General features: G+C 38.0%; 1 protein-coding gene across 2 annotated transcripts in view; it reads right to left on the bottom strand.

Annotated features, from left to right (window-relative positions):
• LOC309576317 (putative oxidoreductase ZK1290.5) overlaps window positions 1-14,174 on the bottom strand; it is a 45,652-nt gene extending 31,478 nt beyond the window's left edge. For both annotated transcript variants that reach the window (XM_082287533.1, XM_082287532.1), the window contains exons 1-2: window positions 14,083-14,174; window positions 539-787 (exon numbers count right to left, since the gene is read on the bottom strand). In XM_082287533.1, coding sequence (XP_082143659.1) covers window positions 539-787; window positions 14,083-14,167 — 334 coding nt within the window. In that variant the 5' untranslated portion in view covers window positions 14,168-14,174. The remainder of the gene's footprint in view (window positions 1-538; window positions 788-14,082) is intronic.
• Between the last annotated feature and the right edge of the window lie 31 nt (window positions 14,175-14,205).

Below are 14,205 nucleotides of genomic sequence, written 5' to 3' on the forward strand. Positions count from 1 at the left end.
AGCTTTTAGTTTTCTAAAGTCTTGTAGATACTTCTAAAATTTTCCCCAAAGCATATTCCATCAGACAGACCAAACCAAAGGCAGTATACAGAATTTTAAAAAGTTAAAAGATCTACAAAGTAAGTTTCAGAAAGGACTCCCATTCCTTGATAAAAAGAAAATAGACCACCGAAGAAACCAGGCATCTTTGTCACCCTGTTGCCAATATATATTGTAAAGTCTATAAATCCTTATTTCATAGGTTTTGGGTGTTTTTTAGCAAAATATATAAAACTCACATAGTTGTTCCTCAAATAATTTTACAATAAAAAATACCTTTACAAAACATTTGCAACAAGAAAAAACTCTGTGCTCTCAACTGTACACATGTGAACTTCCTAGAGAACAAAGAGAACAAGAAACCTGCAAATGTGTAAATAAAGGCAGAATTTGGTTTCTTCGACCCATCTGTACTACATAATTGTTTTCAGAACTCATTCATCTTTGCAAGTACTCCCATGGAAGGCACAATAAATGAGCTATATGGAAAGATTCATACCAAGATACTCAACACCAAGTCTTTCACATGACTCCAGGCAGGCCTTTTTTGTGCTTTCATAGCCACAATCACTGTGCCAGAGTTTGGTAGTTATCCAGAGGTCCTCTCGCTTCACAGCACTCTCTCTGATGGCCCTTTGGAGGAGGGATTCACAGCCGTATCTTTTTGCTGTGTCAATGTGACGAATGCCGCATTTCTGTAGGGCATGGACCACTGCAGTGTGGGAATAGCCACCCTGGTGGGAAGTACCTAAACAACGAAAGCAGAAGTGAATTGTCAGCAGTGAATTATGAGGGGCATATTTTATCATTGTTTTCAATTTTTCCTTCTTTTTTTTTATATATTGACACAAAACCTTCTTAATTAATTTTCATTTCCTAATAGTAAAGGAATGGGAACTGACTGATCTTTAGGCTTGTAAAATACATGAAAAGGGAGAAGTTAGTGCTGATCAGAAGTAACTCCATCAAAATCAAATATCAACAGCATTTAGCTATAAAGAAGTGATTTAAGGAGTTAGGCTGAAAATCATCAAAGATAAAACACATACTTTATGGAAAATTAATATATGTCTCTTAATTTTCATATAGAAGCATAAGCAGATGAAAATATTTTAAAGAAACCAAAACCCCAAACTGTGGAAGGTATCTTTTCAGCTTTATACCAGCTAGGCTAGTACTTTAATGCCTTAGAAAGCCTCGAGCAGCCTAGAGAGGTAGCATGGGCGATCTAGCACTTTAGTAGCTCTAAAACAGGCAGCAACGCCAAACAACTTCTAAAACCATTTACTTTGCAAAAAGCATATCCTGAAACCTTTATTCTGTTGGACTCTTGGTAGCTTGAAGTTATTATTACATTGTACAATCCCAGGCTGGGCCATACTGCAGGTGCCATTAACCAAAACAATGGAATCCTACACAGGAGTTACAGAATAGGCATATGCAAGGAGTTTCAGTAACAAAATCCTGTTACTGTCATTGTGTGGGGATTCACTGGACGTGTATTTTGCATGTCAAGGGGACGGAAGGAGGAGGAGACTCAGCAGGAAAAGCAACCAGCAGGAGGACTTCAGATAAAGAACTGGTTGAGAGCAAGGAGGATGATGTTTCTACTTACCCTTTCCTGTTAGTTGTTTTTCCTGCCATGAGCCCCTCACCCATTCACCCTCACTCCACACACTTCCCACAAACAGTATTTTCTAGTTTGTTGGAGGAAATGCTCAGTCAGTTCCAGTCAGCTCCCAAGTCACCTCCTTCCAAGCTGATAACAGTACTTAAAGGCCCTCATGCCGTAAACAACAGGCAGCACAAAGTGGTTCTGTCGCTGACTTCAGAAATGGCCCTGCACAGTCCTCAACAGGCCACAGCAACCGGGCTTCAGCCACTGCTAAATCTAAATAAATGAATAAAGGACTCCAGGTCAAAGAATTATTTAAAGTGAAATTTGTGTCTGTTCCTACCCTTCTCTTTCCCTCCAAACATGGTATTTATTTGTACCTCAAGGACTACCTCCACATTATGAAATTGCCCCTGCAAATGGCCACCCAGACTGCCAGGAAAAGGGCACAAATGAAAGCACAGGTGCTCCTCCTCAGAGCTTCCTAACCCCAATGGGGCAACAATGCCCAGGGGAGGTTGCAGGACTTTCTCACTCATTTTAACAGCACGCGACAAGGCAGAGAACTTATGTAAGGCAAGCCAGGTTTTCCTAAATGCTTATCTTTTTTGCTCATTCCTGGTCTTAGAAGGAAAGCCAGTAAGTCTTGCCCAACACTCAAAGTCATTTACACTAAGATATAATATGGTTGATGTCACATCCATAGAGATCAGGATCATGACATCCTGCTGATCACAGTAGGACAATTTCCACTTTATATTTGAGACCAACAAAATGTGGAGTACTGAATTCTTGACTTATCTTCATAGACTTTAAAGTGATGAAATTATAATACTATATTCCTATAATTTTGACATGCATATCATAAGTAATTTACTTTCATAAATTAAAAAATACATAAATAAAGTTTTTAATGTTTTAAAAGACAAAACTTTAAATCTTTTTTTCATAGCGACTAAATATGATTACTAATTGGCTTAATTTCTGAGCCAACTAAAAATAAATGTCTCTACAACTTGTTTTACATCAAAATAACTTAAGCCAAGTCAACATGGTTTTCAAAATAGCTATTTCAAAATCCTCATGAATGTTTAAGAATTTTAGATGACTGCAATGCTACTACATTACAATTATGGGCTAAGAATATATATGCAATTTTACATTATTCAAGTCCAAAAGGAATTTCAATACGGAATTATATAACTAGCATAGAAACATTACTATACTTCTTCATAACAAACCCTTCACTTTTAATATGCTGGTACTGGTGCAAAATAAATGAGGTTGTAACTATTGTGTCTGTTTCTGGCTGAATGGACATTTCTAAGCACAGAATGAATGGAGTTCATTTAGAGGTCTTGCAAATGGACTCTGACTCTTTTCATGCATAATGGATTTCAGTAAGAACATTTAGGACAAACAACTTTTTTTTTTTTTTTTTTTTTTTTTTTTTTTAATTTAACCCTTTAAGTTAAAGGGAGAGAGGGGTTAAGAAGGAAAAATCAGAAGAATTTTGTTATTGTTCCCCATTCAGTGATGGCACGCACACTTGTTACACAAGAAATAAAGACAGCAAGATCAATCTGGAGGAAATTATCTCAATTTCTATGCCTAAAAATGAACTACAACAGTCCTGGTACACTAAACAGTAATTAAAAAGAAATCAGCAATTATTTAATATTACCACTTTGCAAGCCAACTTAATCATGAACAATAGGTTGATAAGCTAATTATGCTACTAAAATAACACTCCTAGACTTTAGAAATCACAGTTTTCTTGTGTTTACACATGTGATTAAAGAAGTTACAAGTCATAGATGCAGAAGGATGACAAAAGAAGGTGGAATGACTGAACTTTCTAATTTTTTTAATATTAGAAATTCAAACAATGCTATTTCAACACATTAACATTCTTACAGGTTTGGGATTCCCCTTTGCTCATAGCGACGTAATTCACACTGTACATGTATATTTAAAGACAAAATTCAATCATGCATTTAAAACTAGTATGGACCTGCACCCTTTCCATCCCCGTCCTGTTTCTAAAAATATTTAATACATTTTTTTCCCTAGAATTCGCTGATAAGAAATAGGAATTCCTTTCAAGAAACTCTGTCAAATATACGTACGTTTGGAAAAGCTTCCTATTTTCTAGCTAGTATTTTAACTTGTTTCCTAGGGAAAGAGCACTGTTACCTCACTGACTGAACTAAGCCAAATTTGACAGATTGGAAGATGTGCAAGACAATTACATTCCTATGGATTTTGTGAAAAACTGGGGGTTGTAAGGGACAAGGATACTGCCGTGAAAATACGGATAGGTCAGAGGACACAAGTCCATGGAAAGTAGGCTTAATTAGTTATGCTGTTATTTTGTCACAGTTACTCATCACTTTGTTGGTACCCTGAAGAACACTGCCATCAAAACTGGAGTGAGAAAATGCTCTGACAACCCATAAAATGATACAAAGATTATCAGAAAGGCAGAATCCTTTTCATAATGCAGTTGCTACAGGGGACAAAAACCCAACATGCCAATCAGCAACACCTCCCCCAATCCCTCAAAAATAGAAAATCAGCAACATCTCCACCTCTGACACCACCAAATATGTAGAACAAGTAACAAACCACCCGCTATCCCCCCTCCCAGATTTATGCACCAGCTCAGCTCTCAGCCTCATTAAACTTTCTGTTCTCCCTCGCGAAGCTGTAGAACTACAGAGAGAGATCCAAAGCACCAAAAGTTTTTCAAAAAGAACCAGGATCTACTTTCTCTCCCTGCTTTCTCCCTCCCTTTATGGAGAAACGTCTTCATGTTCTTTATGAAATGTGAAATGATTATTCATTTGCATATATAAAAACGTCCAGTGATATGAATAACTTTGGCAACTTGAATTCAGTGGAATAACACTAGGCAAGTTCCTGCTGGTGAAACCCCAGCCAGAATAATCAGAGATCATGTCAGAGATTAATGATCTTCTGACATCAGTACTAAATTAAAAGAGTTGACAAAGAAAACACCTGCAAAAATGCCCATTCCTTGCTGATTTTTTTATCTCCAAGTAAGAACTCTCAAAAGCAAAAGCTCAAACATCCTTTTATCAATTTTTACACACTCATTGTGTATATTTGGTACTGTATGCCATAACAGGCTTGACATACCTCATTCTATTAGTTTTATTTCTACTAGTTCAACATTACATCAATATAACATCTTACGAATATATTGATTTTTTTTTGTGTTCATATAGTTTGATTTCCTAATTACTTTATGAGCAAATGTGATGATAAAACATAAAATGGCCATACGTAATGCAAATGAACATATAACACATTTCAAGGTTAACTGCTAATCCACTCACAAAACCACATGCCTCTTCTATGGAAAGGCTCAAGGACAGACAATCCTTACTTGCTGTCCATCTTACATCTTCCTCCTAATTTTGTATTCATATGATCCTCTGACAAGCTGACTCAGATGGTTAAATGGCCAAAAAGAGAGAGTACAGTTTCAGAATTATTCATGAACCTGAATAATTCCTCAGAGGTGAAAACCCACTAAATTTTGGGCCAGGGATGGAGCAAAACAAGTTCCCCCCTTGGCAGCCACAGTTAAATAATTTGATTTAATAAATGCTTTTATTCAAATTAAAAAAAAAAAAATAAAACCACGGTTGTGTCCCAGCCAATCAGCAAACGATCAGAAAGACCTTCTCCATGAACTTGTCTCCTGGAGCCTTTCTTTCTATTATATTCCCCAACACCATCCCTACAGCTGCTCTCAGACAAGCAGATAATGTCACACTAACTTTCTATCACCACAGCACTAGAACCCAAGTGTTCTTACTGCCATAGTAAACTATTTGGCACAGTTTTATCTTAACAGGGTCAGTTACTCTGAAAATCCTATGTAGCATCACAGGACGAAGTATTCAAGCATCCCCTCTCTTCTGGAGTGTAGGGTTTTCCTCTGCAGCAGGTGAAATCAAAGTCAACCTCGCTATGAAGTTCCTATACTTTACCATTTTCATGAGGCAACTAGAGACTATTTCAAGCCAAGAGATCCAAATTTAATAACAATTACTTTTACAAAATAACTTGGATAATTTATTCAGAGTACAAGACTGGCACCCAATGTGTATATAAAACAGGGCAGCTACTCCTGAGGGAATGGAGCCTATAGACACAATCGGCTTCTGGAAAAACTGGTGGGACCCCATCAACAATAACAGAGAGACACTGAGCACACTCCCTTATATAACCAATGGTTCTCTAACTGGTCAGAATGAAAACAGCACACAGGTTTATCTAAAACTCAGTCATTTAAGGCAAGTTTCTCCTGCTTCTGTAAAAGTTATTTGGATTATGAATGGTTTGATTTTTTTAGTATGTACATTTTACTTTGGCAATGCTTCTCTTTCTTATTCTTTTGTTTGTTTGCTTATTTGTTTGCTAAACAGATGAGGCATTGCTTAGTGCAAAGGTGTCACTCTGGGACTGCTTTTCCTCTGTATGACTCAGAAGACACTAACAGAATTCAATAACAGAAGAAAAAAAGTAAGCAAGCACAATTTTAAACTCCGTAATTCTACTCAGGCAAGTCTACACAGGCACCAAGAAACAAAATGCAGGAATACAACCTTGCCTCAAGGAAAGAGGGTAGGAGAGAGCCATTACATGTTTATTATGTATCCAGGGAAAGGGAAGCCAGAATTGCTGGTTTTCTCTCTTCCTGAGAGGAAGGAAGAAATAGCAATGAGCCATTGTTGATAGAAGCACTCTATTCCCTCCATCCCAAAGAGACTCTGGTTGTAAAGGATATTCAGATCATCTACTGTAAAATGACCACACATTTCTGTTCACTGACCCACCATTTATCTCCTCAGAACCTTAGACAGGAAAGTAGGTTCAAGAGCAACTTCTCAGAAAGTGTCTCACAGCAATCCCAGAAAGTCTGCAAGTGGCATCTGACATCAGTGGGATGCTATTGCTCTGATACGGCACCAATTCACTAATGTATTTCTGGCAGCAGAAATAACTATCACCCCAAAAATGCAAGTATTTTTTCAGCAATAGTAAAGAGATTTCCACTGGAAAAGTGCCAGATATTTAAATTATTCATCTGTAGAAGTCAAATATTTTAATCATGCACAACTTATCAATAAAATCTGAAAAGAGACCTATACATTTGAAAGGCAATTATGAATGTGCAATTCACGTAGACATTTCATAAGCAGAGCAGCAGCACACATTTATTTAAATGCCTTTACAGACAGACTGCCAAATCTTGAAGCCTTTCTTTCACTCCACACTTTCCCACCACCGTGAGAACTATTTCTCATTAACAACCAAATTGGTTTCAGATGCTCTGCTATAAGATGTTACCTTAGAAACCATTTGGTAAAAGACTGTGCTTCCTTCCATAGAAATCTCAAGCAGTGAAAAGGCAGATTTTCTGGCATAAATCAAATCCAATTTCTAGGGTTCACTAAACCTTTTCTCCTCAGAATAATGTTTTGTGACTAGATCTTAGCAGTTAATAGTGCAAGAAGAATTGCTGGTGTGAACCAGTTTTAAATTATTTTCATTCTATTCTCTTTCTTAACTCAATTGAAATTACTTCCAATACTTACCGTACCTTGATAGAACGTTTAACTTCATAACTAATAGGATATGTACTATGTACAGCAAATAAACAGACTGAACAAAAGTATTATTTCCCTTCCTGTTTCAAATATGTCCTTAGACTACTCTACCTGATGAGGATGACATTAATTAACGTTAGACATTTGGAGATACTTTACAAATAAGACAAATACTACAAATGAGATAAACCCAATATTTTTCTCCTGCATGAAACTTTCACAAAAAAGAATGATCAAAAGAAAATAAAATATTAAACCCATATTCTGTACTTAATTAGAACATTATCATAATCATTCCTGCTGTGAAAGGCTGACCTAAAAATAAATTATATTAATAATTTATAATTATGCATAATCATCATACAATTATGTAGAGGGACAGCAAATTTAAGTGTAGTTGAACATGAGACCAATGATTCAAAGCCAGTTAAAACACTGTAAAGATAATATTATAGGAAAAATTATAAAGAGAATTATGATTTGTAGTGACTCATAGCTTTACACAATGAAAATGTATGTACAATAATTACCATTGTGACATCCTAATTCAAGCTGATGGGTAATTTCTGACATCATACCAGTGCCCTTTACTTGCAAAGTGTAATTGTGAATCATGACAGATCCTCCTCCTGCACTACCACGTGGCAGTGTGAGGTCTGAGACTTGCCATGTCCCACTGGTAACTAATTGCTTTCATGAGCTCCAAGGACAGCAACAACCCAGTTCCCCTTAGTGCAAACTAAGCTGAACAATAAAGAATGTTTCTGATTAAACGCTTATTTTTCCCCGCAAATTTTATCTTAACAATTTAAAACGCATTTTCTAAAAGTTTCTGAGACAAATAACATCTCCTCTAGCCCCTCCTCTCACACTGCACATTCAGCCTTAGAACTTTATGCATTAGAATGCAAAGCACTTCCATTCAGGCACTAAGAAAGAATAAACAGACCTTAAAGTTATGAAACTGGTGCAAAGCCACAAAGATGGCTTTCCCCTTTCTCTCCCTTCTTCCCCTACAACAAGGATTTTGTATCACTTTTTGTGCTGTACTTTGCATAAACGTTAGAACTGAAGAGAGTTCAGGAATGAGTACCTCCTTTCTCCCCATTTGGTGGCATGAGGAACTACTGCAATTCAGGTTAAAGTAGCATGTGACATCACCATTCAATGCTGCCAAAACTATACTAGCAAGCTCTGGCAAAGAAAAAAGGTACGATGACTAAAATCTGCTATATGAAGGTTGAAAGATAAAGTTTAGCTTTCTTTTATTTTCCCGCACAAAGTTTGGTATAATTTTTTTACACCAAAAAGCCATGCTGAAATACAAAAATGATATATACTGGAGCTTGCTTCTCTGTTGATTTCAAGTTGCTTACAAATAATTTGTTTTTCTCTTGGGCAATTAGGCTTGTAACATTTAAAAGTCTTAATGGCAACAGGAAAGTTAAAAGCATACACATGAAGTGCCTCTGCTTATACTGGTAAAAGTCTTAATCATTAAACAGTGGTAGAAACCTAAATTGATTTATTACTTAGAATTAGTGAAGGACCTCTAAAATTCATCTGTATCATATCAGCAATACAGTGTTTACCAAAAAGAATCCAGCATGAGAAATGAAGCTATTTTTCTCCTATTAAATCACAGTTCGTATGCCATAAGGTAAAATCCCCAGCAAACATATAAAAAGCTGACCTCATAGATTTATAGGTGTACAAGAGAGCAGAAACAAAGCAGCCACTTCCATCAGAAAAAAAGAGCGTATTTCTGTACCTTGTAGACTCTGATGTAAGCAAAAGTTGGCCCAGCATTTTTCCCCAGATGCATTTATTAGTACCCCTTAAAACAACACTTGTACAGCGTTCAGATTTTTTTAAGGAATGAAACAGCACCAGGATGGAAGGAGGTGAAGCTGGAAGAAAGCGAGGGAGGTAGGAGCTCACCAGGTTTAGTCAGGCTGGGAGAGGACACTGCTTTTGTTCCACTGTCTGCAAACACCCAGCTGCCTGGGACATGGCCACATTCTGTACAGGAGAGAAGTTAAATATCTGGAGGCCCTCAAAGATCAAGTACAACTTCTCAAGGTCAGATCTACTGAAACAGTGGATGAATTGAGACAGAAAGATTTATAGAGGTGGCATTTTGTTCATCACAAGAGGCTATTAAGGCAACTTGGTAACCATGGGTGAGAAGCAGAGCACCAAGAGAATAAAAAAAAAAAATGGTTGAGACATAAAACAAAGGGAAGAAATAAACAGCCAATTCTTATTAAAGGGTAAGATTAATAGCAGGGAGTGCCATAGGTCTTGGTACCAGGACCACTGTTCCATAAATTTCCTTAAGAACCAAAGCCATGAAGAAACAAGAGCCATGAATTCTAAAAAAGGCAGTAACAGTAGAAAATAAGCAAAGGCTTGATTCTACTGCCATTGAGTTGAAAAGCAAAATCTAATTTTATTCCAGTCCAGCAGGACTGGGCCTTCTTTTGACCACAGCTAAGTTTAAGAATGAAAATAAGCAACTTTAGGATTAATAATTAAGAAGTAGGTAATTAGTGGATTAGTAAACATAATGGAATGTTAAAGTATTTCCATTCAGCATTAAGATTTAAATTTATGTAGCATTTTGAGGAAAAAAAAAACCAACACAACCTGATGCAATGAAAATGGAGCAATCTGATGCTGTGCTTTTTGCCAGGAGGCCTATTTGTTGTGAAAAGAACTGGGAACAATACAAGAAGTCCTGAGTGATTGCAATGCAAATGATGCAATGTCTTAATGCAATCAGCAAACTAAAAATCAGTAAAAACTTACTTTTACGGTTTATTTACTTAGACAAGGGTACAGCAGAGTATCAGGAATGTTATCTATCAAACACCCTGAAATGAGGCCAGAGATATTTTAATGGTTTCCCTTGAGTCTGGAAGGACTGTGTGTGTGTGTGTATTACTTTCTCCCCAGGCTTTGGCTGTTTGATCAGAAGCTGCCCAGAGCAGTACCTGACTGCTTTTCCCAGCTACAGTACCGACAATAATGGTGCTGGGCATTCTTGAATGATGTTCTGTACAGACCATTATTACTACTGATAAAATATTCACTGTGTGTGACATGAGCAAGGCACGGTGAATATAAAGACTTGATTATTTTGTTTATTAATTGCTTGTCCTGATGCTCCTTTCCTAACAAGCATGCAATTAATTTTATTCTTTCATAGGAGGGTATCGTTAGAGAATTTTTTATCTCATCAAGTTGTTGTTAATTCTAGCTGCCCCAAAGATTACATAGAAAGCAGCTTTACACAACAAACATTCTATGTATTTTTGGTATCACCAGCACATCTTTCCAAGAAATCACTGGCTACTTGACCAACCCACCTGAATGCAATTATTACCATCCCAAAAAAAACCCCCAACAAAACAGCAAACACAAAGAAACACACAAAACCCTGTTCTAATGGGAATATAACTACCACATAAAGGGGATGAAGAGCATTTCAACAGAACGTGCCAAAACCTTAAGAGATGTCAACCATTCAGCACATGAGCTTGACAAAGGTCCTAATATTTCAGTTACAGGAAGAAAAGCCCTTGTGCTACTGAATTATAATCAAATGCTTTAGAGAGTGGCATTTTCACTCCTCAGACTTACAAAAAAAGGAAGTGACAACTTTCTAAGTGAGAGCTTCCTACTTTACAGAAGTAAGCATGAGCAGTTCAAATTACACATTTTTCTTCCAAAACCTGGCAAGGATGATACTGTGTGTACCATTTTGACAAGTGATACGTTTTTGAGGATGCTCCTTTAGATAAGCACCAAGTATTCTGCAGTTAAGAAATTGAATGAATATAGTTTTCTACTATAGTACAAAGTCTCACCAGCAAATTCTCAGACACATGTAGCTCCTATGAAAAATTGTAACTATATCTGTAACTTTTGAACAGTGTCTCATTTTATATCAGTTATTTGCCATGCACTTCTAAAACACTAATAAAGTCTTACAAACTATCTTGTTAGCAAGATAGTGAATGTATCCTTTTTCTACAGCAATCTAAAGCCACTATGAGGTAATGCACTCTCAAGGGCATAGATTTACACTCGAGACAAGCATTAGGGCCAAAATGCCAATTCATTTTAGACTTAAGCCTACTCCAGTAGAAAGCAGCCTTTGTAATGAAAATTGACCATAAACATGCCTGACTCTCTGCACATGAATAATGTTGGCTAACACAACTGTTAGCATTAAACCATATGAAATATAAAGTTACCAGCAGTTTTCATAATCATACAATAAACAAGGTGCATATTATTTTTATTTGTTAATTAAAATGTTAGCTATACAATATATTTCTAACATAAAAGTGAGCTGCCTTATAACAATTGCTTTGTGTCTCAGAAAAGTCAGTGTGTTTTACCATTGTTAGCAGACTGGTCTTTTTGCCAGACACAAGACACTATGAATACGCATCTAAGTCGATAGGAAATTTTGCATGTACAGAATTCAGCATGCAATTCAAAGGAATCCTTCAGATAGAACACAAATTTTGCACACTCCATGGCCTTCTCTGGTGTAAAAAAAATTCATCTTTCTCACTAGAGATTTTAATGGAAATGGATCCTCATCACAAAGAACAGTTTCTGTAAGAGCACAGAACCCCAGAAGGAGAATGGTAACCTAATGAAAGACTTAACCTCCTTCCCCTCATCTCCCCTTTTGCATCAAACCTGGACCAACTTACTGAACTTCTATGCAAATGACAAATAAGCTGTGGCATGGAAACCCATTTTTACAAAAAAACCCAAACCATAAAACCACCATCACAAATACCTTTTGATAACTGAAGCTTGAACAGGAAGAAGAAATATTTTTGACAGAATGCTATTCCAGGGTGTTGTTGCACCCTTTTGAGTAATGTGTTCTGGCCAAGATGTGCATTAGCTGTCTCCTAATTCGGCTCTCAGATACTACAAAAGGGGTTTCATCACTTTAGAATAACTTGCATAGCTATCTGAGCTGCCTTCCAGGTGGCACAACTGGAGAGCTGGAACCATCTTTATGCATATTTAGCATATTTATCTCTCTGAAGCTTTTAGAAAGATTATCTAGCAACAGAGGCAACATCTGTGACTATTAAAGTTGTCTTTGAGGGATCAGATAACAATTAGGTCTGCATCTTTAGAGGGATAAGAAAGGACAAACAAATCCTAAATCCTACAGAAAATGGTCTTGCAGAAAATGCATTCTCATTTAAAAAAGTTCTCCTCTACTTCATATCTGAGTAAATCTTTTGCACTGCAAATATTAGTTAATGCAGTGAGACTGTAACAAAAATAAGCCATTAATGTGGAAAAGAGCAGTTAAGTGAGAATAACTACCATAAAGATCCCATTTTGTTGGGCTGCATATTGTGGTATTTACAGCTTGACCACAAATGCAAGCGTGGCAAGTCTTCAACTTTTTTTTCTCTGTTCTTTTCTTAAATTCTCAGCATTTTGCAGTGTATATCAAGGACTCCTTAAAATGACCTGACTGGTTCCTATGTGTTACATAATTGTCAAAGATCTGCAGAATATATAAAGTACTATGTAAAGTGTTCCTCTAGCAAGACAAGAATAGGTAGGTGAAATCAAAGAACCAAATCCTGTTCATGACAACACCACCACTGTAAGTCAAGAGAAGCTCCTTGAAAGCCAAGAGAAGCTCCTTGAAAGCCATACCTGGCAGAAGTTACTGGGCCAGAAAAATTCAACTTGATTTTCCTGTATGCCACTATCCATTTACTGTGGTATGAATTCAGGCTTAACAACAGACTGCTCAGGACTTTCCAACACAGCAAAAGGACAGGGAGCAGCTATTAGGTGGAGAGTACAAAGGAGTCTTTCTGCATGTCTACTTTCTAGCCAGTTTATTCTTCCCATAACCCAAGAAATGCATTACATCCTCGATAAAAAAGGTGGTTCTGTAGACAGTCTGAAGCACAGTTCAGCATATACTGAAACAATGGACATAAGACAACCAAGTCCATTCTCTAAAACAGACTATGTATATTATTTTTTTATTATTATTTTTATAAAAAGTCTCCAAGAAAAGTAAATTGGCAGTAAGTGTTACAGATTAAAATAACCAACCCCTCAAAAAACCCAAACCAAACCGACCAACCAACCAAAAAACAGCAAAAGGGAAAAAAATAGTAATTTTTGAACAACATAAGCCGTTTTGCTCACTACATAGTAATTTTTTAACAACATAAGCCGTTTTGCTCACTACATAGTGACTGACTAAGAGACAGCTGCATCAAGTATCCTTCATCATCAACCACCATTCCCTTGTGCCTCACAGATGCTGAGATTCCTACACAGGCTCTCAGTCCAACAGGTGCAATAAGGTTAATTCTACCATGAGAGTCTGCTCTAAAGAAAAGTCTGCTCCCAAGCCTCGTAAGAAAACACACCCAAACCACCGCACATCGCCCCGGGCCAGGTGGGACGGGAGCGGTGCAGTGGTGCTGGGAGCACACCGCTCCCCAGCAGGCCTAGCTGGTCGCATTTGGCAGGAACACGAAGCCTCACCGGGCAACACAGGGGCTCTTGGAGGAGCACCAGGCTCAGCGCGGGCAGCTCGGCAGGAGGCTCCGGTCCGGGCTGCCCTGGGGCGAGTCCGGCTGCGGGCCAAAGGCAGCGCCGAACCTGCCGAGCCGGCCTGGCCGGGCCGGGCCCCGGGGTGACCCCCGTCCTCTCACAACGCCTCTGGCAGGGAGGCGGGCTCTGGGCGGGCCCGCCGCCACTTACCGAGCCCCAGCACCGGGATGCTGTGGCCACTGGCGACTGGTACCACGGGGACACTACCCGCCCCTGGCCGGTCCGCCACCGCCATGGCCTCTCTGCGGCCCAAGACTACAACTCCCGGCGTCC

The sequence above is a fragment of the Coloeus monedula genome (assembly GCF_965178545.1).
Source record: "Coloeus monedula genome assembly, chromosome: 9".
NCBI classification, from domain to species: Eukaryota; Metazoa; Chordata; class Aves; order Passeriformes; family Corvidae; genus Coloeus; species Coloeus monedula.